Here is a 17,435-nt window from a genome sequence, read left to right as displayed (position 1 = left end):
ACTTCCTCACAGCATGGTGATACTGGCCAGGTCTCAGGGTTTGGAATCACCATGCAGTAATGTTTCAGCCTGGCTTTGAATCCCTAAAAGCCTCCAGAGGAGCTAGAGGCTGCTTGTAGCTAAAGGATTGTTTCTCTTAGTTGCCTTTGGTAGAGCTTGTAGTTTGCAGATGACAGGTTGAAAACTACTGACATAATGAAATTATGCCTGGGCACCCCCAGCTTCTCAGACCTGAGGTGTGTGACCTGCGTTACTATAGTTTTGCTGCTATAATCATTACAGCTGTGGGTAAGAAGAGTCCTACACATAGCTGAGTGACTTTATCAGAAGCTGTGCAGCAGGTACTGCTGTGCTAAGAGCATTTTGTTGGATCAGCCATCATCACTGAGGAAGAGACACATCTGCTGGCAGAGGAATTCTGTTGTCCCAGACCGTTTGCACAAGGGATGTGCAGCATTGTAGGATAATCTTAGCAGTGTCAAGGGGGTGTAGTACAGGCACAGCTCCTATGTGGGAGGCAGAAGACACCAGGGCTTTGCTCTTGAAGCCTGCAGTTGGAGATGACATGACAGAGCCTGCTGAGCTGGCATCCCTGAGCTGCAGAGGGGTGTTGAGCTCGGGGGCTCACTTTTAAATAAATAAAACCTGATAGATTTACAGTGTCTAATGAAAAGTCTAAGCTGTGGGCTGGGATGGTGCCACCTTCTTTTCTTGGAACCCACTCCCCTGGGTGGGAATGGATACACTTGCAGGAGGAGAAAGGTTGGAAGGTCTGGGCAGCTACATAATTTCTGAAATTTTAGTGGGGCTGTTCTGTTTGTCCCACTGGGGATAAAATACAGAGTTGAACAAAGGAGGACCTTGTGGGTGGAGCAGTAAGCAAGATCTCTGAGGCAGCAGCAGCTATTCCACAGCTTGGATTGGGGCAGTTATTTAAGATGAGGTTTCAGCACAGGACTGAGCTTGGGCTAGCAATTTGTCAATCCCAAACTACTGAGCCTTTTCTTTCTCCAGCTGCTGTTGCTTTTAGGACAGCAAGGTTCTGCATTAATCTCCCTGCTCTTGCTCTGGTCTGCCTCAATCTCACTTTGTCACAGTTTAATGCTGGGCTGGCAATTAACTGAATGACAGATGCTCTCTATTAGTCCCCCTCCCCTGTAGATAAAGAAAGGAGAGACCAGGACACACACTCTGGGCTGTCCACCTCCTCCTCTCTCAGTTTGCCTCAAAATGTTCTGACACCTTGTGGAGCTGTTGCCTTCTGAAGCCCCCACAGCCCACCAGCACTTAGGAAACCAGTTGCTCTCCACAGTCTCTCCTTGCTCTACAGGGAGGAATTTACCTTGTTTTCTTCTCCTTCAGCATAGTGCCCTTCTGTAAGAGAAGACTGAGAAGGTTTAGAAGGGGGCTGTGGTTTAAGAAGAAAAGGTGTCAATCTAGTGATTTGAGGTCTTGGCTGTCATCTCCTCCATACTTTCTTGAAGCTACAAAGCTTCAAGCACCATATGTGTGCAGGGCATCAGGACCATTGTGCTGCAGCTAGCTGGGTTGCAAAGCCAATGTCTGACCTGGTGCTGCTCCTGTCCCTCTCCTGTGCTGCCCCAAGAGTGGCAGCAGTGCAGCAGGGAAATCATCCTTGGAAGGACATTCAGCAGTGGGAAACAACTTTATGGGGGCCACAAGCCAGAAGTTGTTGGCTGTTCTGTGCTGATTAGTGCAACACAGAGATGGCTCCAGAAGCTGCTAATTAGATGCAGGGAAACTTGATACAGGGGTCTCCACCAGCTGCTTCAACACTACCCAAATTCCCACTGCCACTGCTGCAGATTTCCAGCACAGTAAGTATCTGCTTACCCCACTTCTGGAAGGACCAAGTCCTGTTTGCAGATCAGGCTGTGCTCCCTGTGGCTTGTCAGCCCCTTCTGCCATGGACAAATACAGATCCACTTTGTTCTACAGGTGTGCTGCAGTTATGTTGTAAAGAGTGGGTGAGACCCTGTGTGCTGGAGTGAGTCTTCCTCTGGCTGATCCCAGCTCTTGCCTCACACCTCTGGGCATTCCTCTTGCTGACCCCCCAGCCTGCACAGAAGCAGCTGCTGGAGCAAGCCCACAAATCCTGTGTCCAGCTCCTTCCTCTGGCTTTTTTTACCCACTTAAGCCTTTGCACAAGGAAGAGGCTTTAGTTACTCAAAGCGTGGTTTAGCTCAGCTGTCTGCTCCCTCCCTGCATGGTGTGTGTGGCAGTGGTTCTGCAGAGTTCCCCGAGCACAGCCTTCTGCTATGCTGCCTGGCTGTGGTTCTTACTACTGCAGGGAAGTAGTTCCTGAGTGCTGAAACCACCAAACTAACTTGAGATCTGCAAGCAGAGGCACTGTTTTCTTTTGGTTTTCCCTTTTATGCATTTTGGCCTCAGCAGCCAATATATGTGTCCTGGCAGATGTGATCCTGGCATCTGTAGTGTGTGTCTCGAGCTGCTCCCAGGAGCAGGGCTGCCAGGAAGCTTTCATCTACTCCAGCGTCAGTGGCCAAAAGGAAAAGGAGCCTCCTGGAGCCTCCTTGAATCAGGGTGGCAGCACATCTTGGCCTGATGGAACATTGCTGGGGTTGATGCGCTTTTGGCCCCAGTACTACTTTTCTCTTTCCTTCACCTTTGTCATTCTGTGCCTATGGATATCTGTTTAAATAACAAAAAGACCTTGTGTGCCTCTTCAGGAACAGGCTGGAGCTGTGGCAGGAGCAGGAACCTCCTGCTTTTGAGGCTTTTGACTGCAGTAGGTTGATTTTGGAGGCAGACAGTTGTGGTCTCTGGTGCAGTGCTGTTGCATCCCATTCTGCTATGGAGAGCTTCTTCCCAGAGCCATCAGGGAGAGGGAGACAGGAAAGAGGAATCCAACTCAGATTTTGTTTTCAAGCCTTTCTCATTTTTGCCCCTAGAAAATGTTTATATTTTCCAAATCTTAATAAAAGACAGTCCTTTTATTCAGTAGGTGCCTTCCTCTCTCAGCTCTTCCTAGAGCTGCATAGTTCCTGTTTACCTTGGATCAGCTGGCATTGTGGTTCTCCTTTCACAGAAAAAAACGTTATCCTTCTTCTTGAGCATTTATTGGCATATGAGATCCAGACTCTTCCAGGTGGGAAAGAGGACAACCCTGTTCAGTCCTGTGCCAGCTTTGCATCTGCAAATTCACTATTGCAAGGCCAGTTTGTACATCAACTCCTCACCCTTTTTGACAGGTTTCTTTTCTGGCAACATGCCCTGGCCAGCATTTGCCTGCAGCATCAGCTCTCCATGGTATTTCATGGTCCAGCTTCCTTTGTGTCCTTTGACTTCGCTTCTGGATTCTTATTCTCTCCTCAGTTTTTGCCCAGTCTGTGGAAGTTCACAAATGACTTTTGAGTAATCTTGTTGGCTTCTTCACTCCACACTCTTCCCTGATCCCTTCTCAGGATCTGTTCCAATGGCATCACTCCTGGTTTTATCCCAGAGGCTTCATGGTATTTGCTTTTCTCTAGCTCTCTTTTGACTTTGCCCTCCAACACCAAGACCTTTTGTTGTTCCAGATGCTCCAGGAGGTGGTGCACACCTATTTGAATGAGGGTACCACAAATTCAAGGAACAGAACTGTCTTTGGCATGCTGGTGGAACCTTAAAGAAGTCCCATTTTATTTGGGTGATACGGATTTCTTGGGAAGCTCAATCAGTAGTTTCTTTCTGTCCTTTGGTTTCCCTCTGACACTGGTCGTAGTTCACACATGCACAAAAAAAGAGGCTTTAAAAGACCTTTGGTGTACTTTTTTCCCCAAACAAGTGTAAAAATACATAAATAAAAGAAGGCCACACTAGAACAAAAGCTGGGGAGTGTTCTCCCTGTTGGAGCAGGATGCTCAGCTTTTTACTTAAATAATACATGTAATACCTTGTGTGGGTTTTATTAGCCAGAGTATTTTAAAAGGCTTCTCAAAGGCTAGGAAAGTTTCCTGCTTGAAGAGTTCACAAGGTTAATAGATGAATGATTAAAATAACCAGCCTTTAATCTGTGAGGCCTGTGTGGGTCAGGAGCCTGAGCATGGTGTGTCCTGAGCCTGCCCTTCCAGCCCCTGTCCTGGGGGACCAGGACGTCCCTTTCTCCCCCAAAGCAGGGAGTGCTTCCAGCTTTGGGGTTCAGTATTCTGTTTATTGCTTTTATCTTTATTACTTAAAAATAAGCTTTTGGCTTATTCCTTTTCAGCCATTCAACTGGCTGAAAAATACACCATCAAGAGGCAAGTAAGAGTGATTTGTGCTTCAATTGACCTTTAGGGCTTATAATGTATCTCTTTTTAATTGAATTATTTTCTGGTCAGTGTTACACCTAGGAGAGTAAGCCAGCTTTTTTTTGTCCACAATCTTTGTGTTCTGTTTTTCCCCACACCAAGAAGATGTAGTGATTTTCAGCCCTATATGAGAATATTCAATATTTTCCAATATCCATTTTATAAATCAGCCTGCCTGGTCTGGTCCTGCTTTGCAACACTGCCTAATCTACTCTCCAGTTCCAACCAGTCTCTTCAGACATTGCTGCTGGTCTCTTGTTTTTTCATCAGTCTAGCAGTTTTTTTTATCAGACTACAAGTGGTCTTTCAGTACTTCTACTTTACACTTGTCCTAAGAAAAGCAGAAATAATTTCAAGATCAGCTGGACAGCTGGAGGAGCTGGTCAAGGCACTGCTGATAGATACATAAAATTGAGCATGTTGTCAAGCCCGTGAGGTGTCCATGTGAGATCCCTCTTCTTCCTGGACAAACCAGCAAGCTGTGCAGCCATTTCTTGTTCAGAGCACAGTGCCTCTTTCACACCACTTTGCTTTGTAGTTAGTTCTTAGTCTCTCACCCATAGCTTTGAAAGAGATTTTCATTATCTGTGGCTTTCACAGGTTTTCTCTGATGGTAAGCTCACAGCTGAAATTGCCAGGTATCAGATATCCCTGAGAGCATTTATTTATACCTCCATAATCCTCACCTGGAATGTCTGACAGCCCATAATAGTCCACCAAGTGACACAATTGGCAAATTTCTCTTTCTGATTTCTCATATGGCTTCTGCAGAGAAGTCTTGGGGCTTTCTGGAAGCTGGCATTATGGTAAATCATTATTTCCATTCTTTACCCAGTTAGGCACCTTCTCCCAGGCTGTCTCCTTATGGTTTATTGAACAGAACTTTCTGTTTCTCTCACCCCTTTGGGTTATCTGGCTGAGAGCTGGGGAGTCCAGGGCTTCAGTCCATGCTTGTGGTACATGGGGAAAAGAGAAAAAAAGGGCTAAAAGAAAAAGGTGAGAGAGAGCAAAAACCTTACTGCAGGAGGTGAGAAGATGGTTGTGATCAGTGGAAGACCTGACATACTTCTGTCAAAAGCATATGTGTTTGGGGTGGGTAGGTGGCTGATCTGGTCCTCTGCAGTGAGCAGACAAACCTCTTTTTACCATCTGGTTTGGTGTCCTCAGACCCTGCCCTCCCAGGGACCACCAGCCCTGCAGGGACACTGTCAGCACTGCTGTGCTCTCAGCTGAGGACATGTGTCAGCCCTGCCCACAGGGCAGCACCATGCTGGTTATCAGCTCAAGGAGTTGGTTTTCAGTTCTCTCTTCTCTTCTTTCTTTTCATTTAATTTTTTTTTTTAATTCGCACTGCACTTGATTGTGTGTGTTTACTGGGACTGGGTGATGTCTTTTCTGGTTTGGATCCAGTTTCTGGGCAAGTTTCAGGTTTGAGATCAATTGGTCCAGTCCACAGTGCATCTTAGTGTTTTGCTGTTGATGCTGCCCAGGTGGTGGTTGTTCCTGATATTAGAAAGCTTTGTCCTAAGATGGGTTTGTATTGAAAAAGCTGGAGAATTTTCTCCTGGAGAATTTGGTGCAATTTAGGTTTAAGGCCAACAAGGAGCCATTAAAAACAAGACTTTTCATAAGCCTGTACTACAAACCCTACTTTTTCCTTACCTGGCTTGTTTGGCCATGTCAGTGACTACACACAGAAGAGTGGCCAGGCTGAGACATGTAAGACTTGAAACAAAGTCAGACCTGTGCATCTATCCCTGTCTTAAATGATGTCTTCAGGCTATCATCTCACCTTGTGTCTTCCTTCCCTGCCATCTTCCCTGGTCTCGAGGGATTGTCTGTGGGAGCTGCTGCAGTGTCTTGTGCTCTGCCTTGGAGTTAGGCAGCAGATGGTTAGTACAGCCTGGATGCTGTCTGGGTCCTGGCTGCTGTTGACTTCACTCACCTTTAGCTGTTTCTTCCTTGTTTCGCTGGTGAATGCTTATTCCTTGGCTGGTGAATTGGGACTGCTGGCATTCAGCAAACTCCTGGTGTGCTCCAGCTAAACAAAGTCATTTTTTCCAGCTTAGGCTGACCCCTTCTCAGTGCTGGGCTGCATCTTCCCCTTTCCTCTTGAATTTGCCAGTCTCGGTCTCCAGCTCTGTTGCTTGAGACCCCCCCAATTACATCCCTTCCTTTACTACCTGAGGCAGTTTGTGTGTGGGGGGGTCCATAGTGTCTTCTCAAGGTGTCTTTTGTCTGCCTGGATGCTCTGCAATAGAGCTGACCCACTTTCGGTCCACTGTCTGCATTTTCTTTCTCCTTGTGGAGACCATGTATGGAAAAAGATGTTCTGGGGTGCTCTTAAAATCACCTCCTCTATACCATGTATTTTATGTACATTCCAGAGCTGGAGAAGTAACAGAAGAGAAGGGAATGTCAGAGGTGAAAGGAGATGCTTTCAGGGGATGCTGTAGAGTTTGAGAAGCATGCTGCATGGATGGTTGGGACAGGATCTTACAAGTGCAAAGAGAACTGGAAAGAGGGGCTGGGGAGACTCCCAGAGGACAAGGAAAGAGGCTCTTTGAAGGCAGAGGGAGATGGAGTTGACACAGAAGGAAGATAAGAATTACAGTACAGAGAAAAACTCCTTTTGGAATTGCTCCTTGCCAAAGAAGTGAACTCTTCAGAGGAATGGGTAGCATCTCAGTGAGACTAAACTGTTTTGCATAGGTCCCACCATGGCAGCTTTGGCATCCATCATCTTCTACTGAGGTCAGAGCAATGGCATTATTATTTCGTGTGGTGCTGATGGTGTGACACCTAGAAAGAGATATTCAGTCTGCTCAGCCTTTGATACCTTAGCAGGGAGCTGCAGGGAATTACAAAAGACATTTGTACATTGTAGACAAAAGAGAAGGAAATAATAAAGCTTGGCAGGCTCTCTTCAGTGATGTGACCAAACTTCTGCCAAGCAGACTTGAACCAGTGACCTAGAGGTGAAGATTTTCAGTTTCATTACTAGTCTATTGAGCCATCTTCTTCTTCTTGTTTGAGACTATAAAATTCCCCCTGCTCACTGGCATCACAGAGTATGGATGTTACATTTATGGGTGTTCTGGGCAAGTGTGTGCCAGTTTTCCCAAGTACTCTAGAATTCACTGGGAGGGAAAAGGGCAATTAGAACCTGACAATTTCTGGTCTGGCCATACTAGAGCTACTAGAACATTAAGAACGAGTGGTGAAATACCAAAATATCAAGAGATACCAAAGGTAAGGAAAATTATAGTGTCAATACTGTTCTTATTTTGTGTGGGTCATCACAAAATAGTCTTAAGGTACACAATCATGCACAGTTTCTCCAGTGGTGCAGTATGAACAGCCAACCTTGAAACTACCTTGATACACGTAGCCCTGTGCTTGCATGTGGTCTTGGTACCACCAGCAGTTACTCACAGGGCCATAGTGTAAGTGGGAGTGGGTGCAGGTATCTTGCAGATTTTTCGCACCCTCAATCTTAAATAATTTTTCTTTCTTGGATAGCCAAGTAGTTTTTCTTCTCAAGGATGGTCCATCTATCTAGCTTTGGACTTCTTGCAAAATTTTTTTCTTGTTTTTTTAAGGATTTTTCAACATGTCTCACACCTTCAGAGTCACAATTTTCCTCACCTGTGATTCAGGAAATGTATTACTTAGTGCAAGATGTTAAATTTGTCTATAAAATCACATGAAAAACTGTGGATGGTCTTCTCCACCCTTTGTTTAACAAGCTACATCTTGAACATGGATGATGTTGTATTTTCACACTTGCACTTCCCTTTCAAGCCCAAATCAGATTTTCTTTTCTATATAGTTTAAATAAAGAGTCATAGAATGCATTGGGTTGGAATGGACCTTTAAAGGTCATCTAGTCATATATATATGTATATATTTATATATAGTGTGTATGCATATGTATACCTTTATTTAGACATAGTGTGTATATATATGTATAAAAAATAACTTTTATGTAGTGCTAACATTCCCTAGGTCACTATTAGGTAAGGAAGTGTTGGTTTTGTGAGAAGAGTTCATGGGACTGTTGCCCCCCATTAGTATTACCAGAGCAATGTGTTCCCTCAGTTATATGATGGTCCCTTTTTCCCTTTTCACCTTTCCAGCTATGGTGCAGGCATAGTGGAAGGAGCCTTTTTGACTTCTCTGTTTGTCTTAGAAACTTTAAACAAAATACTCCTTGATTAAAATGCAAATCAGCCTTCAAGCCCCATCCAACATGGCTAAGAACTGTGTGGGAATTTGTTTGGTAATGAAAGCCTGAATATGTTATCCTCAATTAAATCTCTGGTCTTTAATTTTGTTACAACATTTCATCTGAAAATGCTGATGCTCATGAGAGGACTGGAGATTTGATATCCTGAATTAAATGGCTTTAAGGGTTTTCAGTTTCTTATTTGAGAGCAAAGCTTAATTCTCTAGAATGTGTTTGAGCATGCCTTGGGGATTGCTTGCTCAGCCTTGGGTTTGGGGTCCCTGGCATGTTTATCCAAAAGTGGGTTTGAGGATACAGTCATGGCATGTAAGTGATAAAGTCTTTGCCACTCTTCCTCTTTCAGAGAATTCGGTCGACAGTGGATGAAAAGGAACAGAAGCAGCTTCTGATGGACCTTGATGTAGTAATGCGAAGCAGTGACTGCCCGTACATTGTTCAGTTTTATGGCGCGCTCTTCAGAGAGGTGGGCTCTCCAAACTTGCTTCATTCATAGCAGAGTTTGGTCTTTCCCTTTTTTTTTTAAATCTTTTTTTCTTTGCAGTTTCCAACTTTCAATAAGAAGCATAAAGTTAATTTAATAAAGTTAATTTAGGTTTCTTAGCTCTTTACTTTTAATCAAGAGTATTTCACCAGGAGACCCAGACATTTGGGTGCTGCTGAGCATTCTAGTGCCATTTCTTGTTACATCTCTGCATATTTCACTCTCCCCTTCTTCCCTGCTTTTCTTCTCTCTTGATGAGCTCCCAGCCTGTGGCTTTCCCAGGCACTGTGTGCTGCCAGGCTGGCACAGAGCTGGGGCACAGATGTGGTTTATGTCAGTGGTGGTGAGATGTGCCCATGTGGAGAACCTGTATCCCTGTAGTGAAGGTGGCTGTTGTGATAAAGACCTACTGGCTGTTAGTCATCTTTCTGTATTATCAGGCACAGCAGCCTGTGCAGAGTCTTTTGGGGCTTTACATGGTATACTTACAAAAAGAAGGTCAAAGTCCTAGTTAAAGCCCCAATCTGGAACTGAATATTCAATTCCCACTTCTAGAGAGCACCTCTGTTATTTTGCCATTCCTCTGGCTTTAAATCTCAGTCTTTAAAATAAAGGTAATAATCCTTCCTATTCCCATGCTTTTCTTTTTCTTATCTGCTTAAACTCAAAGCCATTTTGAGCCACAAGATACTGTCCATGTTCAGTCAGTACAAGTTCCAAGCAAGTGTGAAGCCTCAGCCTTGGCTGCATATTCCCAGCTTTGCTGAAGTACAGATGATGAGGCTGTTAGCTGTTGCAGAGAAAACTCTCTGGATAATACAGTATCCTGCCAGCTGCTGATGAGCAGCATGTTCAGAGTTTTGTGAGCCTGTCACCTTTCTGCAGCTCTAGGCACATCTCAGATTGTAAGTGTAAATAAATACATAAATAGTATAAAGACCTACCTTGATCATCACCAAAATGTCAGTCTGGCTTTTGCACCAGCCTTTTTCTTGTCAAAATGTCCTGTCCCCCTGCAGCCAGGCTGGGCTCCTTGGGTGCTCTATCTGGGAAAGGTTTCAGTAAGATCACTCTGGATTATATCGTGTTAATCTCTGGGGTCCTCTCTTCCTCCAACCCTCAGCATCAGTGGTGTTTACTTCTAGATGAAAGCCATCTTCTCTCCTTGGTCCCTTACTGCCGAGGTGATGTTCTCAGTCATGCACCTCAAAGGTATTCAGGGTGAGCTGGTATGCTTGGAGAAGGTTTTCTTTTCTTTCTTGTCATATTAATTACATGTTCTAATATTAATTACACCTTTTAGATGTAGGAAACTGTGACAGCAGAGAAACACAGGGATAAAAAGAATTTGACTAGTATAAAATTTAGCCTGTCTCACCACAACCTCTGCTTAGCAGATCTGTTCCCAAATCACTGTGAGCAGTCCAGGTCACTGGTGCACCATCTCCTGGAGTATAAGAGCACATGGGATGTTACTGGAGACTGAACCTCTCTCAGAAGTCCTACAGCAAAATGTGTATAAACAGAGCTGTTCAATTCAGTATTTCAAGGTTAGAAGTAAGCAGATAAGTTTCAAAATAAGTTTCAAGACCACCTGCTCTGAGCCAGGATTCAGGTCCTCCACGCTTGGATGGAACTACTGATGGGAAGTCTTCTGCCTACTGATAAAAGGTGGAAGACTTCAATTTGAGCCTCTCTAGGGGAACTTATACAGTAGGTGTCTCTCACAATTGACAAGAAGATCACAGCAGTTTCAGGATTCAGAAGCAGCAGCAGGGCTGTTAGGAAGGGCAGGTAGCTTTTGTGGAACATTGAAGTCTTGATACAGAGCACCTAGATCCTGACAGCTGGGGGAGTGGGAGCACTAAACCTAACTGGACAAAAGTGGACAATTATCCCAGCTTGCTATTGGGAAAGTAACTGCAAAAGGCACATTACTGTGGCAGCCTCCATCAGTACCAAAAGTTTGATTTGGAAAGGCAAAGAATACTACACAAATATTTTCCCATAATTGTGTTCTGTCTCACTTGTTCAGCAACCATTTTCTGATAGGGAAAGTCTACTCTGGGAAATGATCCTGCTTGTCCTTCAGCAGGCAGCATCCTAACACATATTCTTTGGTTCTTGTTCTTAAATCATAACGGGACATCTTGCTGTTAATGTGTCTGTGTATATGACAGAACATGTACTATACAAAAGCTACAGGTTGATTGCCAGGTACAGGGCTTTGATTGAGTTTATCAACATCAGATGAAATTAAATTACCTGATTAATGGAATAGGAACAAAGCTGAAAAAGTAGAAGCCAGTCCTCCTTTTTTCCCTCCGTAAAACTCATCAGCTTTGCCAATCACTAAGTCCCTTCAACTCCCAGGAAGAATGTGTAGAGTTTTGAATCTTGCCACCAGCCTTAATGAAGCTCCATAATCAAAAAGGGCTGTCACGTTGCTGACATGAATTCATGTTCATAAAGTAGACTTTTATATTACCAGATCAATAAATGACTACATCCAGGATTTCTAGACAGCATATGCTTTAAGAAATCAAATACACCAAGTCTTCCCTTTGGTGCTTTTGATCATGTGCAGGTGTTTTATGGTTGAATTTACATGGATGATCATTTATTGTACTTCTTTAGGCTTTTGGTAAAACTCACATCCCAACTGTGCAGATGCACAAAGTGCATTTTGAAGCTTTTGTTACAGTAATGGCTCTAATAAGGTTACCTGTTGTTTCATTAAAATTTGGTTTTGCTGTCTGAACAGCAGCTGTTGTAGCCTGAGTGACTGAAGACACATTATTGGTGTGACTGGACAAGAATGAAGGGCTGCAGGTAGTCAGTAGTGTTCTGGTATTCCAGATCAAATCCAATCCCCTGCAGTCCTAGCACAATAACGTGGGGATATAGCGCAGTAGTGATTTTTTTATATGACCCTGGTCAAAACAGAGGTGATGTTTTGAATGAGACTGCAGCCAGTCAAACAAGGCCAAGTTTTTTTTTGTTTTCATGCTAGGTGGCTTGTAAGGGTCTGGTGTGGTTCCAGTTTCACCTGATATGTGCATATCACTAGCGCGGGGTCCATGTTGCTTTCTCTGAACGACTCTCAAAAATATGAAAGTGCCTCAGCTGCACTTTGCATTTGTTGCCAATGATGAAAAGGGAAATTTTCTGTATGTATTCCCTAATTTCATTTCTGTAGTTTAAATCTGAACAGGTCCTCAGCCAAATTCATCAGTAACCAATCTTCCTGAGCTCACCTTTCTCCATGGCACGTCCATTCCTGCTGCGCTGCGTGGCCTCTTTCACTCAGTGTCTCTGCTTCTCCATACAGCACAGCACCTTTTTGATCACTCCCTTCTGCTTTGTTTTGGGTGAGATGTGGTTTTTTCTGGGCTCAGGCTTGTAGCAGCCACTTCCTTGGGATGAGTGACATTGGCTCCTGCTCTGCTTTGTGCTGACATAAACTCCTGGTGCCAAAAATGAAACATTGGGCTGCCCATGGCTCTGAACCCATGAGCAGGTGGTTCAGCCCTTCCTAGGAAAGCAGATCCCCCTGCTGAGGAGAAGGTGCTCTCTGCCATAAACAGCTGATCCCTTCTTTTGAGGGGATTGTCCCACTGGATTCAGCATTGGTGTGGCCTCACCTCCAGCAGTGGGTATGGGTCTGGGTCCCAAAGTTTAAGGATGGGAAGGTCCTTAGGAAGTTAAAGGTCCTCAAATGCACCCAGAGGAGGGCAACAGAACTGGTGACAGGGCTGGAAGAAATGTGCTCTGATGAACAACTGAGGACAAAGTTTGTCTGGTTTGGAGCAAAGGAGGCTGAGGACTTACCTCATTGCTCTCTGCAGGTTGCTATGGGAGGGGATGTGGAGAGCAAGGTACTGAGCTCTTCTCCCTTTATCCAGCTATGGGACTGATGGGAATGGTCCAAAGCTGCACCAGGGGAGGCTTAAACTTGCCATTAAGAAGCATTTCTTCACCAAGGCAGTGGCCTGACACCATTCCATGGGGACATACCCTAAACTTACCAGTGTTGAAAAGGTGGTCAGCCCTGAGTGGTCACACAGTTAGGCTAGGTGGTTGTTGTAGGTCCCTTCCTACTGAAATTATTCTGTTTTGTTCCTCTCAGAGTCAGCATCCCTCCTTTGGTTGGAGGCAGAGATGGATACGTTGTCACGGAAGCAGCAGCAGCTGCTATGTTGGTGGCACACAGGACGCTGTCAGCTTGCTGCATGTATTGCTGGAAACAGCCTTGCATGTGTCAGCAGCCCTAGACAAGCTGGGTGATACTGCTGTCTCTGCTGATAGCAACCTGCAGTGTTCTTCAGCACCTTTGCTGGGTGCTTCTGTTCTTAATAAACAAAACATTTGAACTGGAGGCATCTTAGCGGATGCAGTTCCTTGTCATTGTGTTTCATGGGAGGTCATTCTGAGTGTCAAAAAAGCCCTGTTTGTCTTTAAAACCTGTGGCTTTACAAGCTTTTCTATCAACTAAGTATAACTTAAGAATTGCTTCTGAATCTTGTGAGCACTGTTAGATTATCTCAAACAGATGTGACATGAGCGTGCAGGATGGGAGCATAGGGCTTTGCCACACATCCAGCATATCCATGCTCCAGAGATTTTTCCTAACTTCATTTCATGTATGAATATAGAGTTTAGTTGGTTTGTGTTTTGTCTGGTCAGGAAAAATCTGCCTTTTGTAGGATAATTACTTGGAGAAGTTTCTCAGTTTGTGTCTTGTTATATCCCAGGGGCGTGCACTTAGTCATAACCAGGCTGGTGTTCCAGTTTTGGAACCACCCAGCACATCCTGAAGATACTGCTTCCTACACAAGCATTTTAGGTGATATTAAAGTTTATCAGACACTGGAACAGGCTGCCCAGGGCAGTGGTGGTGTCATCATCCCTGGAGGTATTTAGGAGTTGTATAGACATAGTGCTTTAAGGATATGGTTTAGTCAAGGTGTTGTCAGTGTAAGGTTATGGTTGGACTCGATGATCTTGAAGGTCTTTTCCAAACAGGGTGATTCTGTATTTAGCCAGGATGAGATAACCAGACTAATCAACTCCATTCTGCACTTAGCTTTTGACAGCTACTGTAGTTTTAACACTCACTGTGATATACAGCTTGTAGAAGATAGATATGAGTATGTCACATCTGACAAGGACAGGTCTAGTTCTAGTGTTTTCAGTATCACTGAAGACTAACCTGAAGTGCATGAGAATCTACAGAAATAGCTCATGCAAAGCCTTCTGTCAGCCTTAACTCTGGATATAAAATATTAAAAAACCTGAAATAACCAAGATCAATCCATGGCTAAGCTGTCCACCCCATGTGGTAGATAGATGCTAAAACAAAAGATTAAGTCCTTCTAGCTTGTGGGGATCAATTTCTCATCTCCAGTGAATCCATTGTGAGTACGTTGATTTGCAGGTCTAAGCTTAGCTTTGTTTAACACAGATCCTAGTATGTTTTACAATTTTCTGCACTTAAATTGATAAACTATAAGATGCAAATCAACAAAAACCCACAAATACTTGGATTTGTTTTCATTTCCTCTTACTGTTTTCAAATGTTGTATGAAATGTCTCCTGTCCTCTGCAGGGATAGAATATTTTTTAGTCTTGCTGTGCATGCTGTTTTTTTGCTGTGCCTGCAGCCTTCTGGAGAACCAAAGCATTTCTGAGACTTGGATTCATCTAGGTTCTGTCTAAAATGCAGTATCAGGTCTGAGCAGATCAGCTACATTCCTCTGCTGGTGACTGGAGTGGGGCAGAGGCACACACAGGGGCAAGTTTTCCATTCCTAAAGTTAATAAAAATCATTCCATCCTTCCTGTCAATGCATGTTGCTGATGATGTGTATTATTGGATTCAAGGGATCCTGATGCTTTCTGGTTTTTTGTTTCATGTTTTTATCTTAACAGTAACACAGACTCTTTTCTCTTTCCAGGGTGACTGTTGGATCTGTATGGAGCTCATGTCTACCTCGTTTGATAAGTTTTACAAATATGTATATAGTGTATTAGATGATGTTATTCCAGAAGAAATCCTAGGCAAAATCACTTTAGCTGTGAGTATTTTGTTAAGCCACTTTTAATGTTTATATTTTTGAAGCTAATGTGAAAAATTCCTATCTCTTTCATCTACCTGAGAAAGCTGATTGATCTGCATACAGCAGAAATGCTGCTGTTGGATTGCACCATGCTTTTAATGATTCCTGAGGATACTCAATGACTTTCTCATAACACACTGGATTGTGGAAAATCAGGTCCTGATGTCTGTCCATAAAGAAACCCCAGGATCAGCGTCCTGCTCAGTCTGCTTGAAAATCAGTGCTGACAGTGTAGGCACCAGCCCCCTCCTCATGGATCACTTCATTTGTGCTGGGGGTGGAAAATCAGCTGGGTGCAGTTCATTTCATCCCAAGGAAGATGCCTAAAACAGGCTGGCTATTTCCCTTTTCCTTGTTTGTAAAGGGAACAAGAAATTGGGCATTTATATAGCACCTTACAAAGAAGAATCCCATGCAGGGTATTAGAGTGCAGCCCTGCTACAGAGGGACCACTGTCTGCCTTTAAGGAGCACAGTAATATTATCACTGGCTGTGACAAAATGAACCCTTAGTTGTCTAAACACAAGGGCAAGTTTTGGCTCTGCAAAGCAAACTTTTAGTTTGGGGCTCTGGAAGAAGGGATGTTGAAAAATATCCCCAACCCTCTATCCTGCTGGTGCCCATAAGACCTGTCAGGTTCATTGGATTTCTGCAGGGGGTGCTGGACCACTCCAATCCAGAGAAGCCTCTAGTAGTCATGTGCAGGGGCTCCCAAAAGCACAACGGGGTCCTCAGCAGGTGGAGAACAGGGTTGATATTCCCTTGACTTAACCTGGAGGTCCTGACCCAGTGAAAAAACAAGGCCAAGGCTAAAGAATGAGTTCAGTGGGGCTGCTGGAAGATGAAAGGTTGCAGAGGTTCAGGAGAGGAGGAGAGGGAAGGCTGCACCATTCAGGAGTAATGGGGGGAAATGTGACTGAATCACAGAATGTTTAGGTTAGAAGAGACCTCCAAGATCATTCAGTCCAATCTTTGACCAACACCATAATTGAACTGGTAAACCACGTTCTTAAGGACCAGGTCCAAATGCCCTTTAAATTCCTCCAGAGATGGTGACTCCACCACTGTCCTGGGCCATTCCAATGCCTGACAACCCTCTCAGTGAAAAAAAATTTCCTAACATCCAGCCTAACCCTCCCCTGTGCAGCTTCCATCCATTCCCTCTGGTCCTGTCACAGTTTACTAAGGAGAAAAGGCTGTTTCCCTCCTTGCTCCAGCCTCCCTTGAGGCAGTTGAAGAGAGCCATAAGGTCTCCTCTCAGATGCTGGAGCTGGTGACAGATGGGCAGACTGCTTCTGCATTGACTTCAGTATGTGAATGCTACAGTAAGTTGGTGTCCTGAGCTGTCAGGATGATGGGGAGGTGCTTAGCCACTCCCAAACCATCACCTCCTGAAAGGATATGGGAAGATTCTGCTCAGTGTCTGATCCTGTGAGAAAACCATCTTGACTCTTCTTAGGGGCATCTTTATAAAATGTTGAGCCTACCTGGACCTGCTGCCACTTCTTACAGTTACCGTGCTGCCTCAGACGCTGTCACGTGTCATGAGGAAAAGGCTGAGGTACTTAATACCTTCTTTGTCTCAGTCTTTAATATTAATCAGACTGGTTATCTTCAGGATAATCCAGGAGGAAGCAGTTAATGACCTGCTACACCACCTGGACACCCACAAGTCGGTGGGGCCAGATGGGATCCACCTGAGTACTGAGGGAGCTGGCAGAGGAGCTCTGTGTCCATCATCTGCCAACAGTCTTGGTTAACAGGGGGTCCCAGGTGACTGGAGACTTGCCAGTGTGACACCTACCTGCAAAAAATGCCAGAAGGAGGACAGGCCTGCCCATGGTACCAGGGAAGATGAAGTGGTTCGTCCTGTGTGTGCTCACATGGCAGGTGGAGGATGACCAGGGCTCATGAAAGGCAGGTCCTGCTTGGCCAACCTGATCTTCTTTGAAAAGGTGACCTGCACCTGCCTGGTGGATGAGGGAAAGGATTGTGGGTGTTGTCTTCCTGGGCTTCAGTAAAGCCTTTTACACTGTCTCCCACAGTGTTCTCCTAGAGAAGCTGGTGACTCCTAGCAGTACAATGTGTACTCTTCACTGGGACTGCCCAGCCCAGAGAGTTTTGGTGAATGGAGTTACCAGTTGGCAGATGGTTACCAGTGGCCTTCCTCAGGGCTCAGTTTTGGGTCCAGTCTTGTTTAATATCTTCATTTTTTTTTAATTGTCCTGTGAAATCAGGCTCTCTGACCATTCCTTCCATGTAATGATTAATGGT

At 44.6% G+C, this 17,435-nt stretch overlaps 1 protein-coding gene across 2 annotated transcripts in view; it reads left to right on the top strand.

The window, feature by feature from the left end:
- MAP2K4 (mitogen-activated protein kinase kinase 4) overlaps positions 1–17,435 on the top strand; it is a 73,779-nt gene that overhangs the window by 43,925 nt on the left and 12,419 nt on the right. For both annotated transcript variants that reach the window (XM_030461913.1, XM_030461914.1), the window contains 2 exons: positions 8,906–9,025; positions 15,000–15,119. In XM_030461913.1, coding sequence (XP_030317773.1) covers positions 8,906–9,025; positions 15,000–15,119 — 240 coding nt within the window. The remainder of the gene's footprint in view (positions 1–8,905; positions 9,026–14,999; positions 15,120–17,435) is intronic.

Source organism: Calypte anna, chromosome 18 (genome assembly GCF_003957555.1).
Source record: "Calypte anna isolate BGI_N300 chromosome 18, bCalAnn1_v1.p, whole genome shotgun sequence".
Taxonomy (NCBI): Eukaryota; Metazoa; Chordata; class Aves; order Apodiformes; family Trochilidae; genus Calypte; species Calypte anna.
The sequence above is the reverse complement of the archived record's forward strand: the minus strand, read 5'-3'. Positions and strand labels throughout refer to the sequence as shown.